Consider the following 24046-nt stretch of genomic DNA (forward strand, 5'->3'; position numbering starts at 1 on the left):
CATGCATGATGCACCGACTTTGGTGCTAGAATTCTCTAGCATTTCCTATGTATTCACCGACATGCTTCTTGCTAGATTATCTAGCATTTGTATGAATCTTTTTGTATTGCCTTTTCAACATGGGCTGGACTCGTCCCAAGACTAGATTAGAATTCAACAAGTTTCTCATTGCTCTTTGCCATGGAAGAAAACTGTTTTTCAGTGGCTTTGCCGAGGGAGGGTGATAACCCCTGCCTGCTGCCCTCTCAATCTACCCTAAATTGTATGCATCTGTCAATATATCTATTAATACACTAACATGACATTGCGACTTTTTCTGTCTAATGTAAGCACATCTTTGCTTCCCATGTGGTAAGTTGTTCTTTATATTGTTTGCAGATCATAATACTGTTAGTTCTACCAGACAACTTGGGATTAAGAGCAAATTATGCAAAAAATCTTTTACGTGCTTCAGTTCTTGTTCAGTATATTCCCAGGTTATTTAGGTTTCTGCCTCTGCTCGCTGGTCAGACTCCAAGTGGCTTCATATTTGAGTCAGCGGGGGCAAATTTTGTAATAAATATTCTCATTTTTGTGTTGGCTAGCCACATTGTTGGATCGTGCTGGTACCTCATGGGGCTACAGGTGGGTGGAAAAGGTTTTATTCTTAACTCTCGGAAGTTTCCTGCGATATACATGTTTATGTTCCTCGTGTGTCTTCATTTTGCATGTCCAGAATTATTCAAGGTCCATATACAATCTCTTCTCACCTTTTTGTCAAGCAAGGAAGCAGACTTGGTGATAACTTTTCATGCCTGCGAAAATGGGAAAAATTGCATCTTTATCTATTTGCTTAAACTTGCAATATTATGATTTAATATGATGGAAATCTTTATGGGAAAGGATGGTCATTTTTTTATAAAAATGAGGATTAGTTGTAGAGTCCACACCACATCGAACTTTAATGATTCGAACTGTTTATTTTTCAAGTTGTACCTCATAGATCATCCTTGCAAAATATTAGCCAAATCGGAAATGTTTAAGACATCTAATTGGGTTTAAAGAAATGAACGAATACTTTGTTATATAAGAAACAATGAAATTTGATATTGATAATTAAATAGGCAAATGGTTTCGGATTGAATTGAATTTTTGCAAAGATGATCTATCAATCGAGACTAGCAAAATCGGCGTTCGGATCGTTGAAATTCGATGTGGAGTGGGCCCCACACCTAATCCCCATTAAAAAAAAAAAATAAGAATCCCTCTTATTAAAGGATCTTTTAATATGATAGTTCTTTTTTTTCATTGTTGTATTTGTAATGGATAATATCGTGACTTTCAAATAATGTCGAGGGTTAATCAATCATTCACTTACTTACCCTCTTTCTTGTCCCAGAGGGTTAATCAATGTTTTCGAGATGCCTGCGGTATATCTGGAATTAATGGGTGTCTGAGCTTCATAGATTGTGGGCGTGGAAATGAATTTGGAGATTCTGGAGTAGATAATCCATCACGTGATAGCTGGATAAACAATGCGAATGCTAGTGCGTGTTTAACTTCAAGTGGCTATACTTACGGAGTTTACTACCAAACTGCCTCTCTTACAACACAAAAGAGTATAGTCACTAGATATGTGTACGGATTGTTTTGGGGATTCCAGGTATCGCTTCCATTTGTCCCTTCTTTTGGCCACAAATCATTTAAAATAACTGTACAATTCTTACTTTATACTCAGTTAAGTTAATTGTCCATCATAATCTTGTTTTGGCATGGTCTCATTACAAAGCTGATTGAAAATAACCATGTCATTTACATTAAGCAGACACTCGGTACCGTGGCTGGAAATCTAGTTCCGAGCTATTTTGGTTGGGAAGTCCTTTTTATAATTGGCTGCATTGCCCTAGGTGTCTTGGCTTTCGCTCTTCTAGTTGGAAATATGAAGAACTTGGTGCAGGCTCTTGACCGGAGGTACAACTTTTATCCTAAGATTTATTCTTCTTAAATATTCCTACACATTTATAGTCATTTGATCGTGACATATCTTACTGAGTAAGTATTGAACATAGGCTAATTGAAATTGTTGGAATTTTGGATTGACGGGCTCGGGGCCCCATTCTAACGACCCTCATACTGTCCACAGGGTAATCATATTTAAACTGACACGCTCCAGTCCCAATGTCCTCGAGATATCGGGTTGGTCACGTGCTGGCCGATACCCGAATGTGACGCAAGCAATTTAGAATGCATGAGAACAAGAATTAAATAGGACTTTATAAATTTAAATATAATTAATATGTCAAGAGGAACGTGTTCAAAGCACATATCTAATCTAGAACACTAAAAGAAATAATATAAAAATTGAATGAACAAGGAATGGGTCCTACACCGAGAGGACTCGAAGATGCCGATACGGAAGTGTTTTGATGTTGGGATCATACGTCTCAAATCTAAATCCTAAGGGAGCGCAAAACAAACATGAGTGGACCAAGTTGATATATATATATATACACACACACACACACTGAAATAGTTACCAACATACTAACCCCCAAAATTTTATGAAAACATCAATAGTCTAATATGTAATAGGTTTTTTCGAAAACCATAGCATCCCATAAAACCTTTCATAAAACATATGTCGTATAAAGTGCTAACTAGTTGTATCAGTATCAGTAACAGTATCAAAACTCTTCATTTGCCAAACAAGCATATATATCACTTGCCAAATAGGCATAATAGTATCATTTGCCAAACATGCATGTATATCATTTGTCAAACAGGCATATCAGTATCTGTTGATCCTAAAAACTATCAAGCCTATATGGCATGCAGGCCGAGTAATTAATAAACTAACTATGTCCTTTTGTTGTGTGCGGGGTGTGCCAACTCGTCGGCCAAGCTCGGCTAAGGAGTAAAATGTGTTGATATTGCGTTAAGCTCGCTGCTGACTTCTTAATCTTGTGACTGCGGCCGAGGAAGGAACACGTATTGGCCTTTGAGTTCTAGAGCCTGAAGACAATGCTGCTAGTTCTGCGAAATTCAATATCAAATTCGACTCTTAGTGTGCCGAATGTAGTAACCTAGTAACATCTCACTTCGCCGAGAAGGCTGATGAGATGACATCTACCAACAAGGACTCGAAAATCCTTGTCGACCGAGACTTGGATAGGTAACCAGTTGGTCTCGAAGAAGTGTTGTTTATACAAACTGAAGGTGTTCATCGATCTGCTGATTCTACGGCTCCAGTGATGTTTATCCAAACTGAAGATGTCACTGGTTGCCTTCATAATGCTGTTTATCCAAACTAAAGATGTGTTGGTAGAAAAATAAAATAAAAATATCAAGGTTGTTGAGAGGTTTCACGTAGAGCGAGAGTTTGAGCATGACAGTTTGTGTGTTGAATTGGAGAGGGCTTGAATGATGCACTCCCTCCTCTATTTATAGCAGTGATAGCCCCTATGGCTGAACTAGAAATATATTATGACCAGAACTCTTCAAACCCGTTTGGTTAAACTTCGACCAATCCTAATCTCCATAGGACTTTGAACCAAACCTTTAAACAAACCAAGTTCATCTCCTAATCCCAAGTACTTTAGCTTTGAGACTCCTTATTATACAAGGATTCGACTACTTCACCTTTATCCGAAATAATCCCATTCATAACAGGATTCGGCCAATCTCGACAGGGCCAGCCCATGATAAAATTTGAAATAAGCATCATTGGGCCGAGAATATTTCTGAGCTCGACCGAAAATAACATTTTGGGTCCAAACATTGCCCCTTTGTTTCACTTCTTCAACCTAAAACACATGGCTGAGCATCAACCTTGAAAAAGTGAAACAAATCTTTCAGTATATCCCTAAAAAACCTTGAAAATCCCAACCACTCATACACATTTATGAGGTATGACTACACAATCTCAAACTCGTCAGACTTCCTGCCACTCGGCATCTCCTTGGCATGTTTGTCTTGAATGATGACATTTGATACTAAAACGCCCCCTTATAAATAAACTTTCTACCATACATCATCATTGCAACCTTGATTTGCGAGTTTTTGGCCTTTTTAAGACATGCGGACACTCAAATGTCTTTTCACCATTAAGTCGCCGTCACATGCCATCGTGCAATCTCGATCCGTGAATTTTCCGGTTCTTTCACTTGGATTCGTTGAATATCCATCATGATTTCCAAATCATCCGATCGATTTCATCCCCATTTCAAAACAAAAATGTTGATCTTCCTCCAAAAATGCCTATAAATACCCAACTCTCCTTCATTCAAACTTTACGATTTCAAAATTCTCGAATCCTTATTGCCATTTGTTCTCACAGCCCAGAAGATTTCGAAATCCAGAAAACTTCCTAGTCCCAAAAAATTTCTCGAATATTCAACAATGGTCTCCAACACCTTTATTACTAAGCTTTCTAAGGAGTGCGCCAAATGCGATGACTTCATCGATCAAAATGCCATCAAGACCCTACGGTTTGCAAGTGACTCAGAAGCCACCCATCAGATCTTAGGACCGCTTTTCAAGGACGTCGTTCAAAAGGCCATTACCGAAATGCTCAAGACCCACTGCTTGAAACCCTTACTCCAGGGGTATGAGTGGTCGAAGTGGGATTCGACCAGGCCTCAAGGAGCTTGGCCTTCGACCACAGCAGCATGGGCAGCTTGGGTCGAACGAATGGAAAAGTTTTTTAGCACGAAGTGGAAAACTCTTGGCATTTATGATGCCATCAAGCTCTCGACTGTTGAAATTGTCATAGACCGACAGCTTCTCATGGCAGCCTTGAGTTTTTGGTGCTTGGCCACCAACACAATGGTACTTCCCTTCGGCCCCATTGGCCTGACCATGCTCGACATATCAGCCATCCTTGGCACTTCTCCATATGGTTTCCAGTTGATGTTGTTCTTCCTGGATATCAATTTGACTTGAACCTTAAATCATTATTCGACGAACGTGCCGTCGAAGCCTTAAAGAAGAATGACCAAGAAGCCCCAAAAGAAGAAGTTCAGAAGATGCATAAGAACTTATTCAACCATAACACTATTATCCAACACTTTGCTGACCGAGGGGAGGAAGATCTACGAAATGGAGAACATAAAGCCTTCCAATTTTATTGGTACAACCAATTTATTATTTGTACTAAGTCAAATAAGTGTTTGATTGAAAACATGCAAGTGGCCGAAGCCCTGGCCAGTGTTCACACCCTAGCTCTTAGTTCGGTCATCCTCGCCAACCTCATGCGCTGCCTGGCCGAAGCGATCGTTGCCAAAATTGATCCGCACCAAAACGGCCCACTCTGGGTTTTCCAGCTCTAGTTGCAAGTTTACTTCGCCTCTTTGAGGCCATAAATCCCCAGCTTCAAGTCTTCTGAAGCGTTAGGTCTTCAATTGGTCTTTAGACCAACTTTTCCTCACTCGGCCGAGGAAGTTTTCAAGTACTTCATCGGCCTAGAAGATCTTTCTAACGCTGAATTCCTCATCTGTCATCGTCATGAGTACCCTTCCTCCATCAAGCTTCCATCCTCAGCATAGGATGAGACCGAAGACACTGATCTTCGACAAAAATAGAGGGCGATCATGCTAACTCGTGACCTTCATCTTGGTTGTGATGCTCGGCAAGAGAGTTGAGAAATCTACCACCCCCACTTTACCGCTCGACAACTTGGCTACCTCTAAGGCTGCCCTGTACCTCTACTTACTTCCCACTCTCTTCTAAGTCGAGAACGCATCTCTGGTTTGTCAGAGAAATAATGTAAAGAGGCCGAGCGAGAATTTCAAGAAAGGTGCATGAAATTCCACCTTTGGCCGAACGTCCCTGAAACTCACAGCACTAGCACATTTGCTGATTGGTGGGACACATACATCCAAGAGTTCTTTAGCATGCCGGTCGAAGATATTGTCTAAAAGGTCTTCGACGATCATCCAAAGGAAGCTCCCACCCCAAAATCCAAAGAAACAGCCCAAGGTATACGTCATTTATTTATTTCTATTTCTTGCTCAAAAACTTTCATCCTAACTTGAGTTTATTTTCAGTGAGTTGTCCAATAAAGCATGCCAACACGGCCACGACGGTTGCAGCGAAAAAGAAGCATGCCCCTCCAAAGAAAGCTGCAACTGTTCAAGCTCCTACGGCCTCTCATACTCCAATGGCGGCCACTACTATACCAATCACACCAAGCAAACGACCTCAACCAGAGATAGGAGCGGTTGGTAACGTTGCCCCACCCAAAAAACGCATAAAAAAGAAACCAAAGAAGGGGGATCGAGGTATTCTTGTGATTTCAAGTCAAACAACAAGGGCAACTGCTCTCTGATGGACCAAACGACTTAAGTTCCCCCTACTGTTCCATCCGTGGTCGAACCAGTCGTCGTTCCATTGGTCGAGGGTCCTGCAATTCAAGGACCGATTGTTACTCCTGCAGTTGGCTCAATAGCTGTTGCTGTGGGAAGGTGGCCACTCTGGCTAAGAATAACCCATCCCCAAATCTAAAAAAGAAACCAATAATCGTCGTCAAAGAAAAGGTACGACCATTTTTGTTAGTAATTTTTCTATTTAATTGGACCTCCCAACTAATGAACAACATTTTTTTGTCTAGAAGGACGAGAGCAAATAACCTTTGTTGGTGAAGTGCCCCCAACTGGCCGAACTGCCACCCACCATTCCTTAGCTGGTGATCGAAATGGCTGGCCAAGTCAACTCTCCTGCTGTCAAAGCAAACGCGGGGCATGAAGCGGTACCTACTGTCGAGACGGAAGTGACAGCAGAAACGCCGATTCATCCCCAAGATCAGAATCTCAGCATTACTCCACAGAAGGTTACTTCGGCCTTTGTAAGAACCTTCATTATCATTCTATTAACTTCCTGCTTTAGAATTCTAAACCAAAAAATATTAAATGTCAAGTACCTAATTACTCGTTTCATCGAAAATTCTATGCGCCAAATGGTGTTATCTATATTTCCTGGCCACCTCAGTAGCCGCGAACATAGATAACCTTCAACGGTTGCATGAATTGAGAAGCAATCTTAAACATTGGGCTCGGCCATTAAGCTCTCTAGGTTCGAGCAATGAACTAGGGGACATGGCCGAAGTCTCATCTCGGCAGGTCTAAAACAAATTTTCTCTGTTATCTTCTTTATGAGTTTCCTTTTTCCTAAAATCTTTTCATGCGCAGCATTCATGGGAAGTCGAGCTCGACATTCTCCTCTCAAGTACTTCTACAGTAGCTGGGCCATCTGCCACGTCGGCCGAGCCTTCCACGCCAGCGGTCGAATCCAATGTCTTCGCCAAGTTGCAGGAACTTCTATCCATTTTGACCTTACAAGTCCTTCAATGTAAAGGCCTCAACTCTGTAGGAGAGTGCCTGAACGATCTTGCACCGGTGGCTTGCTGATCACCAAAAATGTCGTCCATTTATCCAATATCCTTGAGTAAACTCGGCAGTACTTTACTACTTTTGAAAGTGGGGCGAGGATAAACTAAAGGCTGCAAAGATAGCTCATGAAGCCCGTCGGCCGGAGGTTAAGGCCATAAAAGCAAAGAAAACATGGATGGCCGGCCTTGATCATCAAATTGCCGAACTTCAACGACAAAGGTCAGCTTTTGCTTCAGAACTCGAAAAGGAATTTGAAGCGAATAGGGCTTGACTAACAGACTTCATGGCTGGCGCAAAGCAGATACAGCAACTTCAGCTTAATAACAAAACAAGACAAGCCGAAATCACAATGGGTGAAGTAAGGTGGTTAGAACTGAAGGCCGCTCTTAAAGCCTTCATTCCTTCGACACCTTAGGATTTTAAGTTTAGTAATCAACTGTATGAATCTTTTGTAACTTCACATGTACACCTTTTTGCAAAATTAATGAAGTGAACTTTTTATTCTTGCATCTCCCAAGTAATTGCATAGTATTTCTTTAAAAATTTCCCATTGATTGGTAGTTGTGAATTAGACCGGTTCAGTCTTTAAGATGGTATGCCCCTTTGCTTTGGGACTTATCACTGACGAAGCTACTTATGGTGATTCCTGATGGAATAAGTTCGTCGCTAGAACGACGTAGTGCTTTCATGATGAAAACAAGCATGATGTTGACCGTTGCTCTGCAGTCAACACAGATTTTGGAAACTGGATATCATTCGATGTAAGTTGAAACATACAACGGCTTCAAATGATGAAGGTTGGCCGAAGAAGAACAAGGAAACAACTTCACAAGAGCTGCTTTGAGTTTGTCTTCCTTTGTGGTCAGCTCAATCTCTTCAGTGGCCACAAAATCAACTTGTGTGGCTTCTTCGGCAACCACGTCGTCATCCAGGAAATTTGGTTGGGACACGATTGGCTGGAACTTAGCGGGTAATACATGAACCATGTTGATTTCCATGTTATCAAGGACCGAATAACTCATTGGGTCACGATCTACTTCCGGACATTCTGGCGACGTGTCATTCGTATGGATAATGTTGGCTTGGTCTTCTGCGGCTGGCACTGGGGTATGTTCCTGCGATATGTCCATATAAGCCTTCTCGGTTTATCCATTGGCCTTGGGTTCGTCGAAAAATGAAATTGGGTCCGGGACTTATGTCATGGCACGAGCTTACTCTTGATATGTGATTCAAGCATTTCATAGGTCAAGGTAAGCATCTAATCATGCGATGCGTTCTGTCTCGTAGGCCGTAAGGCCGAAAAGGGAGACGGCTTAAAAGATTTCGAAATGGTACCACAAATATTGGAGGTCCTCGACAGAGAAGGGAACTTACATCGAAATCGATGACTCGAGCTTCACGTATATGTTGGAACCTAGCTTTCTGTCACATCTCGACCTGGGGTCCACCACATCCCAAGCCCACTCTACCACCATAGCATAATATTGTCCGTTTTGGGCCCCGACTATGCCCTCACGGTTTTGTTTCTAGGAACTCACACGAGAACTTCCCAGTGGGTCACCCATCATGGGATTGCTCTCGTGCGCTACTCGCTTAACTTCAAAGTTCTTACGGAACGGGAAGCCAGTGAGCTCCCAAAAAGCCTCGTGCTAAGTAGGGATGGGAATATACATTTAAGGATCACTCCCCTGGGCAATGTGGGATCTTACACTTTCAACCTCGTGTCTGAAGTTTTTTGGATGATTCGTTCAGCATCTAGGCATGCCAAAACGAGATCAATAATATCTTGGTATGCTTTCGGTAAACCTTATAAGTCGTTAGCCGAATGCTTTTTATGAAGCTCCCTCATGTACTTTAAAGCCTCCCAGACGAACGGTGGACGTAGATTTCGTCTGAATTTGATTAACTGTTCTTGTATGGGTAGCGGATGAAGTTTGCTCTCGGCCTTTTTCCGGAAGTACTCGAGGCGAGCTTTCATCTCTCCGGGCTAGAAAAGGAGTTTGATTTGCTTTTCGAATTCCTCAATCGTGGTTTCAAAGTCACGATCGACTACCTGTTTTCCCTGGAGCAATTCGATCATAATCGTCGGAGGCTGTCGTTCTCCTTCATTGTTGGTCATTACTTTCGGCTGCCATTTGAGGGCCGAGTTATTCTGGGTTGCTCGTTGGCGGGCCATACAGTCTATTCTTTGGCGACAACGTTTCTATGATTTGGATAGCGCTGTGTACACACCATTGGAGGAATTATAGGTATACCAACGCTGATCGCGCGGCTCAGGAGGTCTGAAGATGCAATGGTTTAAGAGTGAACTTGAGCTCCTAGAGCTACATGCATAATAATTTTCATTATAAAATGACGTGTTGAAATCAAAGCATCTTTTTGCAGAAGATGGTTTAGTATCTTGGACTTGAGGACCAAGCCTATCAAAAACATGATGGCGTTGGCATGTGCCAAGCACTTTTTAGGGCGTCGGTGCAGCAATGGGCATTCGTTGTGGTATTCTTATCTGATGCAGCTTTTCTTTCGGCTCGACGTTCGCTTTGTACTGACTAATAGGATGACCAACTCTTCAATTTCCTCGACGCTAGAGCTTAACATTGATTCGACAACAGCAGGTTCAGTTAAATCTTGAGGTGGCTCGTTTGTGAATAAATCAATTTTTACTTGTGGCCTAGAGTTCTGTTTCGAGATGAATTGCATTGGGAGGAACTCGGTCTTTGCCTTTCCTTTATCCCTAGGCAGATGAGCATCTACCATGTTTATTGTCGCCGTAGGAAATAGGTCAATGTTGACGCCCATTTTCTTTTCTGGAAACTTGAGTTTACCATTGTCGATCCAGCTTTGGATGGCATCTCGAAACACAACGCAGTTGTTCATCGTATGTTTCTTTGAGTTGTGGTATTTTCAATAAATTTTCCCTTTTAAGTCATCGGCCTTTGGAATATTATGTCCTGGTCGAAGATTGATAATTTTCGCGATCAGTAACTGGTTGAAGTTGGCATCGGCCTTTGTTATGTCTATGGTATAGACCTTCGATGTTTTAATGACTGCTTCTACACTGGCCGAACGGGTTTTGATATCTTTGGAGTTGGCGTGAGCCAATACCTTGCATACATAAGGTTTGTTAATTACTATCTTGGCCGCGTCTATGTTAACACATTGGGGTTCTTCAACTTCGACCAATGCATAACTGACTGCAGGGTTCTTATAAATCGTCCCTCGAGATGAGGACTTCGAGGTCTTTTCTTCTCGGAGCAAATAATCATATTGTTCGACGTGTTGAGCCAGCTCATACATATCTCGAAAGTTTGCCCTCAAGAACTTCTTTTTGTATTCCATGTCTAGCCTATTCAAGACGAGCCTGACAAATTCGACTTCAGGGAGAGGTACTCGGCACCAATTTCTGGCCGATTTAAACCTTGTAAGATAATCCATTGGTGACTCGTCAGATGCTTGATTCATCGTGGCCAATGAAGAAACTGACATTTCCATTCTCAGCCGATAAAATTGCTCATGAAATTTTTTGACTAGTTCCTCCCAACTTTGGATGGAATTAGGTGGGAGGTTGATGTACCACGCGAATGCCAAGCCTATCAACGAGAAGTTGAATAATCGCAGTTTATGGAAATCACTGTTAACATCTCTGCATTGTATGGTGAACCAAGTTACATGTTCTAACGAGGACAGAGACGATTCTCCAACAAAAAGGCTGAAATCAGGGATCTTAAAGCCTTTAGGATATTCAAACTTTTCTACATAAGCTGGGTACAAATGGATGAATTTTGGAAACTGCGGCCCCTTTTTCAAAGTCGAATTGATCATTTTTTGAACCTCAACTATATTGATAGATGTCGTTTCGGCTCTTCGGTCGAATTCCTTCACTTTTCTGCTTAATCCACCCATTTTTTCCAGATCAATCATTTTAAGCCAAGCAGATCATGTCTCAGCCGGTAATGTTGATATTGGATTGTTTTTTGGAATAAGCTGTCTAGCTCGATCGGCATGCCTAATATTCTGGGTATTGCTAACCAAAACCTCGAGCAATCTAGTATAGACGGCGCTATAACCACGTACTTCTTCAAGTATTCCTTTTATTTCTTGGTTAAACGTTTGCTCAAACTATCGAGATTGCTCCTCAAGTCGTCTTAAAAAAAATGACCTAGTTGGTAGATCAGATGCTTCACCACCATCCTCGTCACAATCCTCTATTATTCATTTGACAAAAATTCCTTTTGTCGGTCTGATGGTGATCTCCGCATCACAAGCCTGTCCGCTGAGATTGATTGTTTTTTTCTCGGCGTGTCGCACTTGTGTTTTCCGGTGTGACGGAAGCTTGAGGATTATGTGCCTGTGACAGGCCATCATGATCTAGGTTTTAGACCGTAGGTGGAAGGTTAGTTGTTGATTTACCCATTCCTGTTTTCTTTTTTACTATTCATGTCTCAATGGTCATGAACTTCGTAGCTTTAGCACTGGGTCCCACTAGGCATGCCAAAATGTTAATCCTAAAAACTACCAAACCTACGTGGCTCGCATGCCAAGTAATTAATAAACTAACTAGGTTATTTTGTTATGTGCAAGGCGTGCTAACTCGTAGGCCAAGCTCGGCCGAGGAGTAAAATGTGTTGATGTATTCGAGCTGACCTCTTGATCTTGCGACTACGACCGAGGAAGGAACACGTCTCAGCCTTTCGATTTTAGAGCCTGAAGACAAGGCTGCTAGTTCTACGAAGTTCAATATCAAATTTGACTTTCAGTGTGCCGAATGTAGTAACCTAGTAACACTTCACTTCGCCAAGAAGGCTGATGAGATGACTTTTACCAACAAGGACTTGAAAATCCTTGTCGACCGAGACGTGGATAGGTAACCAGTTGGTCTCGAAGCAGTGTTGTTTATCCAAACTAAAGGTGTTCCTCGGTCGGTTGATTTTATGGCTCTAGTGCTGTTTATCCAAAATGAAGATGTCATTGGTTGCCTTCACAATGTTGTTTATCCTAACTGAAGATATGTTGGCGGAAAAAGAAAATAAAAATCTCAAGGTTGTTGAGAGGTTTTGCGTAGAGTAAGAGTTTGCGCAGGGCAGTTTGTGTGTTAAATTGGAGAAGGCTTGAATGATGCACTCCCTCCTTTATTTATAGCAGTGAGAACCCCTATGAACGAACTAGAAATATATTATGACTAGAACTCCTCAAACTCGTCTGATTAAACTTCGACCAATCTTAATCTCCATAGGAATCTGAACCAAACCTTTAAACAAACCAGGTTCATCTCCTAATCCCAAGTACTTTAGCTTTGAGATTCTTTATTATGCAAGGATTCCACTATTTCACCTTTATCCGAAATAATCCTCTTCGTAACAGGATTCGGCCAACCAGGGCCGGCCCATGACAAGATTCGAAATAAGCATCATTGGGCCGAGAATATTTCTGAGCTTGGCTCATAATAACATTTCGGGTCCAAACAATATCATTTGTTAAACGGGCATATCAGTATCGTTTGCCACACATGCATATAGTGACCACTAGGTACGTACAAAACGTTGAACGTAATCTTTCTAAAACATAGGTACATATATCTCAAAATCATCTTTATAGTATAAATTCATTCATCATATATAGTATAAAGAAGTGTTATAAAAACCTGTTCTAAATAGTATATCGTCATCCATCAGATATCTTACAACAACATAGATTTGCTAGAAAATATGGTATTCCAAAATAAGCTCGATATAGCATGATAATCAATTTCTCATAAAACGTATTCAGTAAATCATGCTTTTCATGTATGCATTTCTATTATTAAAACATGCATTTTAGAAAGGGTCCACTCACAAATACTTTGCCGCCAAAGAGCCACGCAGTGAAGACAAAAACGTCACAAATAATTGCCCCTAAGCACATAAAGGGTACAATTAATAAAACTATATCATAACAATTGAATTTGGAAAAACGAATGTCGGAAATGGATTCAGGATGTTGAAATTAGTCTATGAGGGGTTCTGGGTTAAGGGTTTTGGACTTGGGTTAAGGTTAGTTCTAGGTAGGTTGGGCTTAGGGTAAAGAGTTAATGGGTTTAGATTAATGGGTTTGGAATTGGATTGATAAAAGGGTCTGAGGTAAATAATTTGGTTTGGGCTTAAAAGGGTCACTATTTAGGTTGGAGGCTCAAGGGTTTTGGGCTAGTTTCAAAGGACTTGGGTCGGGTTGACCCGTTTTCAAGCCAATGAATTGGTCGGTTTTTGGGCACCACTTCAAACGTCCATAACTTCTTCATTACTCAACAAAATCAAGTGAAAGAAAAATGAAAGTTGTATTACTCAATGAGATGAAGAGATTGATACCTTGCACGCTAGCCAAATTACCGTGGTTTGGCTGGAAAACACCTCGAAAGGAGCAGTGCTCGTCGGAAAACTGGGTTTTTGACCGAAAGTTTGGGCAATTTTCAAAGCTTCGTAACTTTTTCGTTTCTTAACCAAATTGAGTGATTCAAAAGCCAAAATGTAGTTAGGAATGTGGAAAAGAGATTCATACCAAGTGAGGATAGATTGGTGGCCGGCGTTGGCCGAAAATGGCTTTAAACATGGCCAAACGACCACGGTTTTTTAAGTTTCCAAATTTTTGGAAATGCCCATGCCCCTCAAGTTGTTTTTCGTGCTAAAACCTTCACCAAAGCCATTTTTAATCACTAACCAAGTAATGTAAACTACGGGGAAGGAAGATCAAAGGAGTCTCGAAGCTTACCTTCGCCGAAGACAGCAATATGTCGTTGGAGTTCGTCGGGGGATTAAGAATCGTGACTGCCAAGGTGGAGCACTCCCTAGGGTTGGGGTTTTCGAGATCACAGTCCAGGTGTGGTGGTGGTTTTGTTGCCTCTCAGGTGAAGCTCAAAGGTGAGAGGGAGGGTTTGTAGAGAAAGAGAGAGTGCGGGAGTTTTGAGAGAGGGAGAAAAGTGAGGAAGAAAGAGAGAGAGAGAGAGTTATAAAATAATAAAAGGGATAAGAAAATCCCAAAAGGTTAGGGGGGATCCGAATTGGGCAAGGATAAGGGGGACAAAAATTCCAAGTGGGTCCCCTTGGTTTGTAGTTTAAGAACGTATAGAACGAAACACAAAAATATCTGAAAACGTTTGACGTTTCGAACGTAGAATCTTCGTTATAAATTCGAAATCGAATCCGTTCGCGCCTACGCATTCGTGGCGATAAGTACGTTAAGAATAAATTAGTAGAATTCAAACTACGCATTTTGACGAGGCGGTCAAACAAAGTCAACTCAAGGGTAATTCGGTAGCTCATAAATCCGTTAATATGAAAATTACACTTAAATTGGGACGGGGTTTCACATAAACTCATTATTTTTCTTTTCCCCACCGATGTGGGATAGCCAACAAAAATATCACTATATTTTATCTGTCATGACCCAAAAATGTATTGTGACAGGGTCGCGAATCCTATAAACACGTGAGAGTTGTATGCTTTATTCTTAGAACATGACAATTCTCCTGTGTCTTTAAGATACGCAAGGCCTCAAAAATTAATATCAAGATAAATATCAGAGTTCAAGTAAAATTCATAACATTCAAACCATTTCATAAGCAACCATTTTACAACAGAAATCCCAAAAGTTCAGATTACAAAACCAAATGAGTGATGGGTTTGATAAATATATACATAAGCAAAAAAGGCTATACACAGACAGTTTTCACTAAACCCAGAAAATCAATATTTACATTTCAAAAGCTGATTTTCTGACTCGAAGCTTTGAGGTTGACGAGCTACAACAGCACACCTTAGTCCAACTCTTCCATTATTTCTCGCATAGCACCTAAAAATGTAGGGGTGAGCATCACATACAATCATTTGCCCCGCCTTGGGAGGCACCCTAGCTAGGTTTGAAATTAGATATATCTTTGTACTACGTATAAAGGAAATAATTTCCACAACAAAATGCTTTGGCATGAGTTAAAATTTATTTCATGCTCATAATTAACTATAGTGGGATCCTTGCATTCTTTTTGTCCTGACAACCAAACACGCGGGCAACTACCGTACCTAAAATAAAATTCTCAAGTAATATCAACACAAGGTAGGGTAGTGAGATTGTCCACTTATAACCTATACCACATACACAAGTACCTTCCCCTTACGGTTAATGGTACGAGTCCGTTTGTATAGGACCCTCCGGAGGTTTAAGGGATCGAAGCCCAAGGTAGTCACACAGCCCACTTCACTCTCAGGTTGTCATTACAATTTAGAATAACATAAATCACATGCTAGAAAAATCAAACTCCTTTTTCCTAACATGCAGTTCTAACAACAACAAAATCCAATGCATAGCTTGCACACATCTATATTTACATACATAATACATACCGAAAACCACTAACCAAGGTGTGAGTCCCCCTACCTGATATTCCAAGCTTCAGGTACTAACTCTTTCCGCAATTGTTCACTCTTATCTCTTGATCTTGCTTAAGCCAAGAAAGTGCCTAATCTGAAAATGAACATATCAATACACAGTTCACATGCACCAACCTAAACTAACCCATCTCAATTCCATCTGCACAGTGCATGTACATCCCCAAAATAACCAAATCCAAAATTTATTCACATGAATCGCAGTTTAATCAACATTTCCATGAAATCCATTCAGGAGCCATATATCAAATGCCATCTAACAACCAATGCACAATTGAATTCCATAACTCCAAATCAAGTAAAATTTTACCTCTGTCTTCTTCAATAATACTGTTTGACCAGCCTTGAGACTTCCAAAACTCTCAATTCAACCATATAGCACTTCAAACATGAATTTTTTCAAAGTTATTAACATGAAATCCCCAACCAAAATATAATTTCGAATCTGCAAATAAGCTTTGAACTCTTACCTTCGTTCGTAGAGCTCGACGTTGTGATCATAGAGGTGAAAACGGATTGCAGTTTTGATGTCTAGAAATTAACCTACACATTTTTCTTTCTTCGACACCTAAAGAGAACCCATGGCTGTTACTCTTCCTTTCTGCCCTTTTGGAAACAGTGCACCGAAACACCAAAAGATGAAGGGATCATCTTACACACACGTGTACTCCATTCCTTTTGTCACTTTTCTTTTTTCTTTTTTTACACACTCACTTTAAACCATCTAAACATTTGCTAGCTCCCTGTAACTAAATATATATTTCTGGGGTTTTACATTACTGAAGCTGTAGATCTTTGGTTTTTCAGTGTTTCTTCCTTGTAAGTTCCTCTATTTTTTCAACATCATCCAACTGTTCAAATAGAGGAATAGATAACGCCAGTTAGCTTTCCGAGTTGACTTCTGCTATGATTTAAGAAAAGGAAAATATGTTTCTCTGTACAGACGGTTAGAAATTTCCTTTAGACGTCGTGATGTTGAGCAGTGGATGAGGCATAGACGCTTGCCAGAGGAACTTAGAAGGTATGATGTATATATTCATAACGTCTTTTTTTTTGCAATTGCAATTCCTCATGCATTAGGCTATAATATCCATTGTAAAAGAAATAAATCAATGCTTTATGAAAAGAACTATCCCTTCATAAATCGATAATTCTGTTATGTTAAAAATTGATCATTAAAGCCTCATGTATTGTGCTCCGAAGGCGGGTGCGAGAAGCTGAGCGGTACACCTATGCAGCAACCAGAGGAGTAAATGAAGAAATGCTTTTGGGAATCCTGCCTGAAAACATTCAGATAAATATAAGACGCCATCTCTTCAAGTTTATTAAGAAAGTGAGTATCTTAGTATCACGGAATAATAATATATCTAAGATTTTTAATCCATAAACTGATAAACTTATAATGATCCAAATATCGGATTTTCTGCTTTCTGCCTGAATGATGATCTTTTTGTTTCCTTAGAAGTATTAGTTGTCCAAGGTTCGAAGTTATCAGCTTGGCGCATATTAACTCATAATGCATGTTTTAAATTCCGAAAATTCTGCAGGTACGAATTTTTTCCCTGATGGATGAACGCATCTTAGATTCCATTTTTGGAAGACTAAGGCAAACGACATACATCAAGGAAAGTAAAGTTTTGTACCGTGGTGGTCTCATCGAGAAGATGGTTTTTATAGTGAGGGGGAAAATGGAGAGCATTGGAGAAGATGGGATTAGAATTCCGTTATCTGAAGGAGATGTTTGTGGTGAGGAACTTCTCACGTGGTGTCTTGAGCATTCTTCGGTAAACAAAGGTATCAGTCTCGAGCATTCTTCAAACTTTTCAAAAAACATCAATTTATCAATGTGGTTTCTGTTGCAGATGTTAAAAGGATCAGGATTCCTGGACAGCGGTTGCTTAGCAACAGGATGGTAAGATGCTTAACAAACGTTGAAGCATTTTCACTCCGAGCAGCTGACATTCAAGAAGTCACCAGTGTTTTCTCCAGATTCTTGCGCAACCCGCGTGTTCAAGGAGCCATAAGGTTTTTTTTGAAAGCTATTCATATCTCATGTATGCATATGCTTGAGAATTATTTCTATCGAAATGCATGATTGAAGACTGGTGACATATGCATACATGGTCAGCAAGAAATCGTCTAGGATGCATGTGGCAATATAGTTTACGACGAACATGGGTGTTGAAGTTTGGTTTTGTTGGCAGGTATGAGTCACCTTACTGGAGAGGCCTTGCAGCAAGATACATTCAAGTAGCATGGAGATACAGGAAAAAATGCCTACAGCAAGCAGACTCCTCTCAGTCTCAATCTCACTCTCAATCTCAATCCCAATCCCAATTCAATCATGCACTGTTATAAGCTAATTAGTGAACTTAATTTGTTCATATGTGCAACAAAAATAAGTTTGTTTGATTGGCCAGGACTGTTTCCTTATCTCCAAAGGCACAAGGACTAAACCACTAGCGCTAAAACCATATTTAGTATCATCCACGTATTTGTATACATATAAAGAAAATTTAAGGGTCTTTCTGAATCAGGGCCCTGTGTAGTAGCACTTTTTGTACACTAATAGGCCCGAATCTTTGTGTATTAATTATTGTACCTCCATTTTCAAGGAAGTCCATCTATGCATATGTGATTTCATGGATGGTGTTGGAGATATAAAAGTAGACAACTATAGCTAATCAAATCGCTTGAAAACAAATGCAAAAAAACAAAAACAAAAAAAGGAAATAATTTTCGTACACTTATTTTTTTGAAAATTTTGAAAAAATATATGTAGTTTGAATCTTGTTCCGAAAATTTTGAGACAAAATCAATCCCAAAAATTTCGACGGTGGAAAGACAGTTTGATTTCGAACTATTTTGGATTGAAATTTGGAAACCTCCTACAGTTGTTCTGCTTGTGATGCAGGAGAAGCCAAGAGTTCTCGAGGAGACGAGGGATAGATAATTTGGGAATCACTCAACCAGGGACAACAGAGCTAGATCATATCACTAATCGTGGATTCGCTCACATGACCAAGTCAAATGCTTGATTGGGGAAGGAGAAATCACTCACTTCAATTGCACAAAGCAAAATATATTTTAATTCATTCAACTTCATCAATGGCTTCTAATACATCAATATTTAAAGGAACTAAAGATAAAGAAGCATAAATAGACCACAACTTCATAAGAAACTCTCTAAAAATGACTTAACAAGTTCCTATGTCATTAAAATAAAAGGAAAACTAATGAAAATTGTTTGAAAACTTTGAGTTTTAACAAAAAACCATGTAATAACTTTATTTAATGGTTAGGACAAAGCCCAATACTAAATCAGTCTAATTAAAATGGCCCAAATATTGAGTTTACGATTTTATCCCTAACGGCAAGCTTTTGTCCGTTAATTTCTCTTCATTATGGATCTCTCTCATATTCTCTCTCCCATTTTTTCCTGACATTCAAAACCTTCCATTTTTTCTTTCTAATCTCGCATAGCAACTCCATTTCTATCACTATGTAAAAACCACAACTTCGACCCCAAACCTAATTTTGAGCCGTCTCCATCTCTGTGAAAATCGGAAACGATCTCTTACAAGCAAAACGGTATGATTTTGTCACTCTCTCTCTCTCTCCCTCCCTCCCAAAATTTCTCACTCTCTCTCTTCTCTATAAAGATGAGCAAGGGATCTGCACTTTCACCAACATCGGCAAAAAAGTCAAATGTGAATATCTGTCATTCCCTCCTCATTCATTTGATTATTAACCTTTCAATTTGATGAAGAAGAAAAGAAGAATTCGAGGTACTGTTTTTCAATTTCTCATAGTGTATTCGAGGTACTGTTTTTCAATTTTTCTTCTTTAGTGTAGTTCATCGTTTGTTTCTCCAGAAAATAAATTTGAGATTTGTTAGCTTTTTGTTCAGTTTTTTTTTTCAGATACAAGTATTTTTTTTTTCCAGATACAGTTTTACCAACAATTTTTTCTAGAAACAGTGTTATATTTTGGTTTTTTTTTTTTCAAATACAGTGTTTGTTTGTACACAAACAAAACAAACACTGTATCAGATTATTTTTCCTGAAAACAATGTTATGTTTTGAGTTTTTCCAAAACAATTTTATGTTTTGGTTTCTTTTTTTTTCCAAAGACAGTGTTAGTTTTTTTTTTAAATGTTATTTTTTTTTTTCCAAAAATAGTTTTATGTTTTGGTTTTTTTTTTCAGAAACAGTGTTATTTTTTTTGTTTTTCCAGAAACAGTTTTATATTTTGGTTTTTTTTTTCTAGAAACAGTGTTAGTTTTTCGCCGATTTGTTCCAATGATGGTACTGATTTTTTTCCATAAACAGTTTTAGTTTTCCAGAGACAGTGTTAGTTTTTACACATTGTATCTGATTTTTTTCCTGAAACAGTGTTATTTTTTTTTGTTTCCAGAAACAGTGTTATGTTTTGATTTTTCTAGAAATAGTGTTATGTTTTTTCAAAAACAGTTTTATGTTTAGGTTTTTTATTTCCAGAGACAGTGTTAGTTTTTTTTTCCATAAACAGTGTTAGTTTTTCTTTGATTTGTTTTGACGATGGTTCTGGTGCGTTTTGCACTTCTTTTTCTCCAGTTTGTTCACATGAAGGTTCTAGTACGTTTACCACATCTTTTTCGCGGGTTTGTTCCGACGGCGGTTCTGGTACGTTTTGCACCACTTTTTCGCCGGTTTGTTTGAACTTGTTTCTACCATTGAATTTCTTTGAACTTGTTTCGGTGGCTTTATTCCGATGAATGCTTCATTTTTCAACTTTAATTTGAACTTTGATTTGGTGATTTTTGAAATTGGGGAATTCGATTGATAGGAAGACAGGGAGTTATTATGGCAGTTTTGTGCTGGTTTGAGGTTAGTGAAGAGTCGGGACAATATCGAATCATTTAGGGGTATTTACGGAAATGTAGATTTATAGTGGGTTGGGCTTGTAAGTTTGGACTGTGGATAATAGTTTTGGATGGTTTTTTATTAAATTTTGAGTCTTTTTGGTTAAATAACATTTTAGGATGGTTTTTGGTTAAATATTTGTTGGTCCAAGCTTTTTTAATTAAAGCTCCCTAAAATAAATTACAATGCCTTTATTATTTGAATTTCCAATGCCAAGAGAAGTTTTCATTTTGTTTTTTTTTTTTTAAGCCTTGGCTCCCGCGTCAGCTTGGGTTTCTCCATTTTGGGCCTTTGGCTTCTAGGTTTTCCCTAAATTTGTATACGTGGGTGTGACATGCGTATACGATACAGTGTACTTAGCTTAGGTATATATTTATGGCAAATCTAGCAAAATAAGTACGGCACGACTCGCAAATTAATTAAGAAGCCACAACCATGCATCCAATCGGATAAATACCACATTAAAAACCACACGGTCACTGCAACCTCCCTGCATGCCTTCTTCTGCCTTGATTTGCATTTTCTAGCTAACTATACTTCAACAAGTTTCAGATTTTGTAGTACTGAGTTTGAAATCTGATATCAGCTTAATTTCTCATTTCATTAGTCCTGGTTGGGAAATTTCTTTGAATATTAATTAGTTGAATTTCTTTCACTTTAATTTTGTATGCGTAATAACTTCACAAGTAAGATCAAACACCATGTAACTTACGTACTCATAAAAATTTATCTGCACATACAATCGACTTGTTGTGCATTCAGTGGCGAAGTCAGGAATTGTTGAGGGGAGGGGCGAAATATAAAAGGGTAAGAGGTGCAAAAATGTAGACAACTAAATCCCTTTGGATATATAGTAGACACTATTAATGTCGATCATAATTTATGAATACAAATAAATTACAATTGTTATTGACAACGTCTCCTGTTGTGAAAATATCGTATAATAGGCTCATTATCAATAAAAGCAAAAATATCTCTCAATGTAAACAACCATGCTATCCTTCAACCATTGATCTCCCATTTTGTTACGCAATTGTGTTTTCACAATAGTTATAGTAGAAAATACTCTTTCCACTGAAGCGGTTGCAACCGGTAATACCAAAACCAATGTAAGAAGCTTATACACTAACTTATAGCTTTCACAACTCTCGAAATTCATCAAAATTATCACTATATTTTTTTTTTGATGAAAAATTACTATGCATCTTCATAATTGCTTATGAGGTGAAATCTAGTTTCACCACATTACAAAGTCCCAAAAGATACAAGTTTAGTCAGCCACGTGGGTTTAATTTTAAACCAGAATGCTATTTAGTTCTTATTCTCATCAATCTCGACTTCTCCGGAAAGCTCAGCCTCCCTCCGTTTTCCCTATAAAAAAATCATTGAAAATTCGTAACTTTCTTTTTGCTCGTCAATTTGACAAAATGTTTTCGCCTACGGATTTAGTGAGTCGAGCCAAACAAGTTTAGGTAAAGGATTTGGACATGCAATCAGGTTTGGAATTTTTTTTTTAATTCGGGATTTTATACAAACTAGACTTTAATCTCATGTTTCAAGTGTTCTTGACTTGTGTCATTTGGAGGTTCAATCAAGATGAAGGAGCCAGCTTGGAGGAATTCAAGTAAGCTATAAGCTTATATATTGTTGTCGTCAAGTTTTGGAGAGGAATTCAGGTAAGCTATGAAAGCCTTTGAAGCTGCGCAGTGGCTTGGCTTGAAGGCTGGAACTTGGAGCGGAAGGGCTAAGGCGCGAAGGGGGAATCTGGGCAGTGGCTTGAAGGTTGGCTTGTCTTCTCGAGCTGGTTCGTGGGGGCTCCAATAAGGTTAATTTGGATGAGTGGTCCCCATATGTCAGTCTTATTTATTTACATTTTCCAATGAATACAAACGACACCGTTCTACCTAAGGGGGTTTTCTTTTTTCTACGTCCAACACGACACCGTTTGGCTTGGGGTTTTCAGAAAACTGAACTGCCGCGCGCAGTGCCTGCGCAGCAGCAGCAGAAAGCAGGGGTTCATTTCCGGCGAGATGAGGGACGGATACTCACTCCTGGGCTTCATTTCCGGCGAGGGGAGGGGCGGTCGCCCCTCCTTGTCCCTATGTAGCTTCACCACTGTATCCATTGATGCAATGGTTGTCTTTGCAAGCAAGGAAATGGGATGATTATAGGAAGCTACAGATAAACAGAGGCCGAGCCACTAAGGGACCAAAATAGTTATGGCCCCATCATGCCTTTTTTATGCTACTTTATCAGTCGAATACTAGTAAAATTCAAGTGCGTCCCTTCTCAGTCCAAACTCTCTCTTCCTTTACGCCGCCTTCTTTCGCTCCATCTCTCTTGCATCCTTTTTTTGTCATCAAATTTTCTTTGTATTTTCTTTAGTCCTTTGGTAATATTTTTTAATTTTCTTGCCATAACTCTTTACCTCACATTCAAGTGTTTGAGTTTGTACAATGTTTTTAGTTCTTTGTATTGAATTTGATAGGTATTTCGATATTTGTGCAATTTACTCCAACTTCATGTTGTGAGGCCCCCCCTCACATGAAATTCTGACTCTGCCACTGCATATAGATATAAAGAAAAGCAACCTTTTTCTAAATTAAATTAACAATATTAACCAGTGTTTAATGTTGATAACCTCCATTACACCCGAACTTTTAATCTCAATCATGCAAGTTGTGATTTTAGGTATTCTCCATTTTCATATGTTGAAGGGAGAATTGTTTGATTGTTTTTGTCACTATACATTTCAATTTTCTAGTAGAGGTATTAAATAATCTCTTTAAATGGCTCTTGAAAAAACAGATGCAGATGCAGCTGCTACCCAATATTACGTATTTTCCCTGCCACGAAACCTTCCATAATTTAATAGCAATAACTTGCTGCAACAGACTATTAAGATCCTTTAATATTACTTCTACTAATTCATATATCAATTTGATTAACTCGTTTAATTTGCTCGGTCCTCGTCATTCCAAATGGCTTCTTAAATGAACACGCGTGATATGATAATTTGAGAAATAATGAAACCATTAATTGGATATAATATAATATATATATATATATAGCTATTAGTATAATAAGGCTATGATATATAGTGCCTTGAATCAGCTGAATTCAGAAACTTAAGGATCGAGAAACTGTCCATTAATAAGGTTAATTTTGTGTCTGCACGTACGTGTGTGTCTCATATAAGCTAGGGCTTGACCGGAATTGCAATATACATACAGATCATTCGTCAATTAGAGAATGACCGTTCTTCAGATCATTAGAAAAATATATATGCATGTCTATATGGGGAGGGAACAAAGTGCATATGTGTCCATATTAAAAAATTATATATAAAAAACGAAAAATAGAC

At 39.1% G+C, this 24046-nt stretch overlaps 1 protein-coding gene and 2 long non-coding RNA genes across 3 annotated transcripts in view; 2 read left to right on the forward strand and 1 right to left on the reverse strand.

Moving 5' to 3' along the window:
* LOC103438334 (probable cyclic nucleotide-gated ion channel 20, chloroplastic) overlaps positions 1 to 18425 on the forward strand; it is a 31008-nt gene extending 12583 nt beyond the window's left edge. The window contains exons 6-13 of the mRNA XM_029104129.2: positions 379 to 624; positions 1379 to 1642; positions 1805 to 1950; positions 16722 to 16799; positions 16982 to 17111; positions 17326 to 17572; positions 17641 to 17803; positions 17983 to 18425. Coding sequence (XP_028959962.1) covers positions 379 to 624; positions 1379 to 1642; positions 1805 to 1950; positions 16722 to 16799; positions 16982 to 17111; positions 17326 to 17572; positions 17641 to 17803; positions 17983 to 18136 — 1428 coding nt within the window. The 3' untranslated portion in view covers positions 18137 to 18425. The remainder of the gene's footprint in view (positions 1 to 378; positions 625 to 1378; positions 1643 to 1804; positions 1951 to 16721; positions 16800 to 16981; positions 17112 to 17325; positions 17573 to 17640; positions 17804 to 17982) is intronic.
* Positions 2752 to 7873, forward strand: LOC139196732 (uncharacterized). Its single transcript, XR_011581844.1, has 3 exons — positions 2752 to 5955; positions 6024 to 6820; positions 7164 to 7873. It is a non-coding gene; the product is annotated as an uncharacterized lncRNA (long non-coding RNA).
* Positions 14919 to 16383, reverse strand: LOC103438278 (uncharacterized). The gene is made up of 4 exons (XR_529760.4): positions 16249 to 16383; positions 16089 to 16159; positions 15768 to 15854; positions 14919 to 15185 (listed from the first exon to the last, which is right to left on the reverse strand). It is a non-coding gene; the product is annotated as an uncharacterized lncRNA (long non-coding RNA).
* Positions 18426 to 24046: the final 5621 nt, after the last annotated feature.

Source organism: Malus domestica, chromosome 06, assembly GCF_042453785.1.
Source record: "Malus domestica chromosome 06, GDT2T_hap1".
NCBI lineage: Eukaryota > Viridiplantae > Streptophyta > Magnoliopsida > Rosales > Rosaceae > Malus > Malus domestica.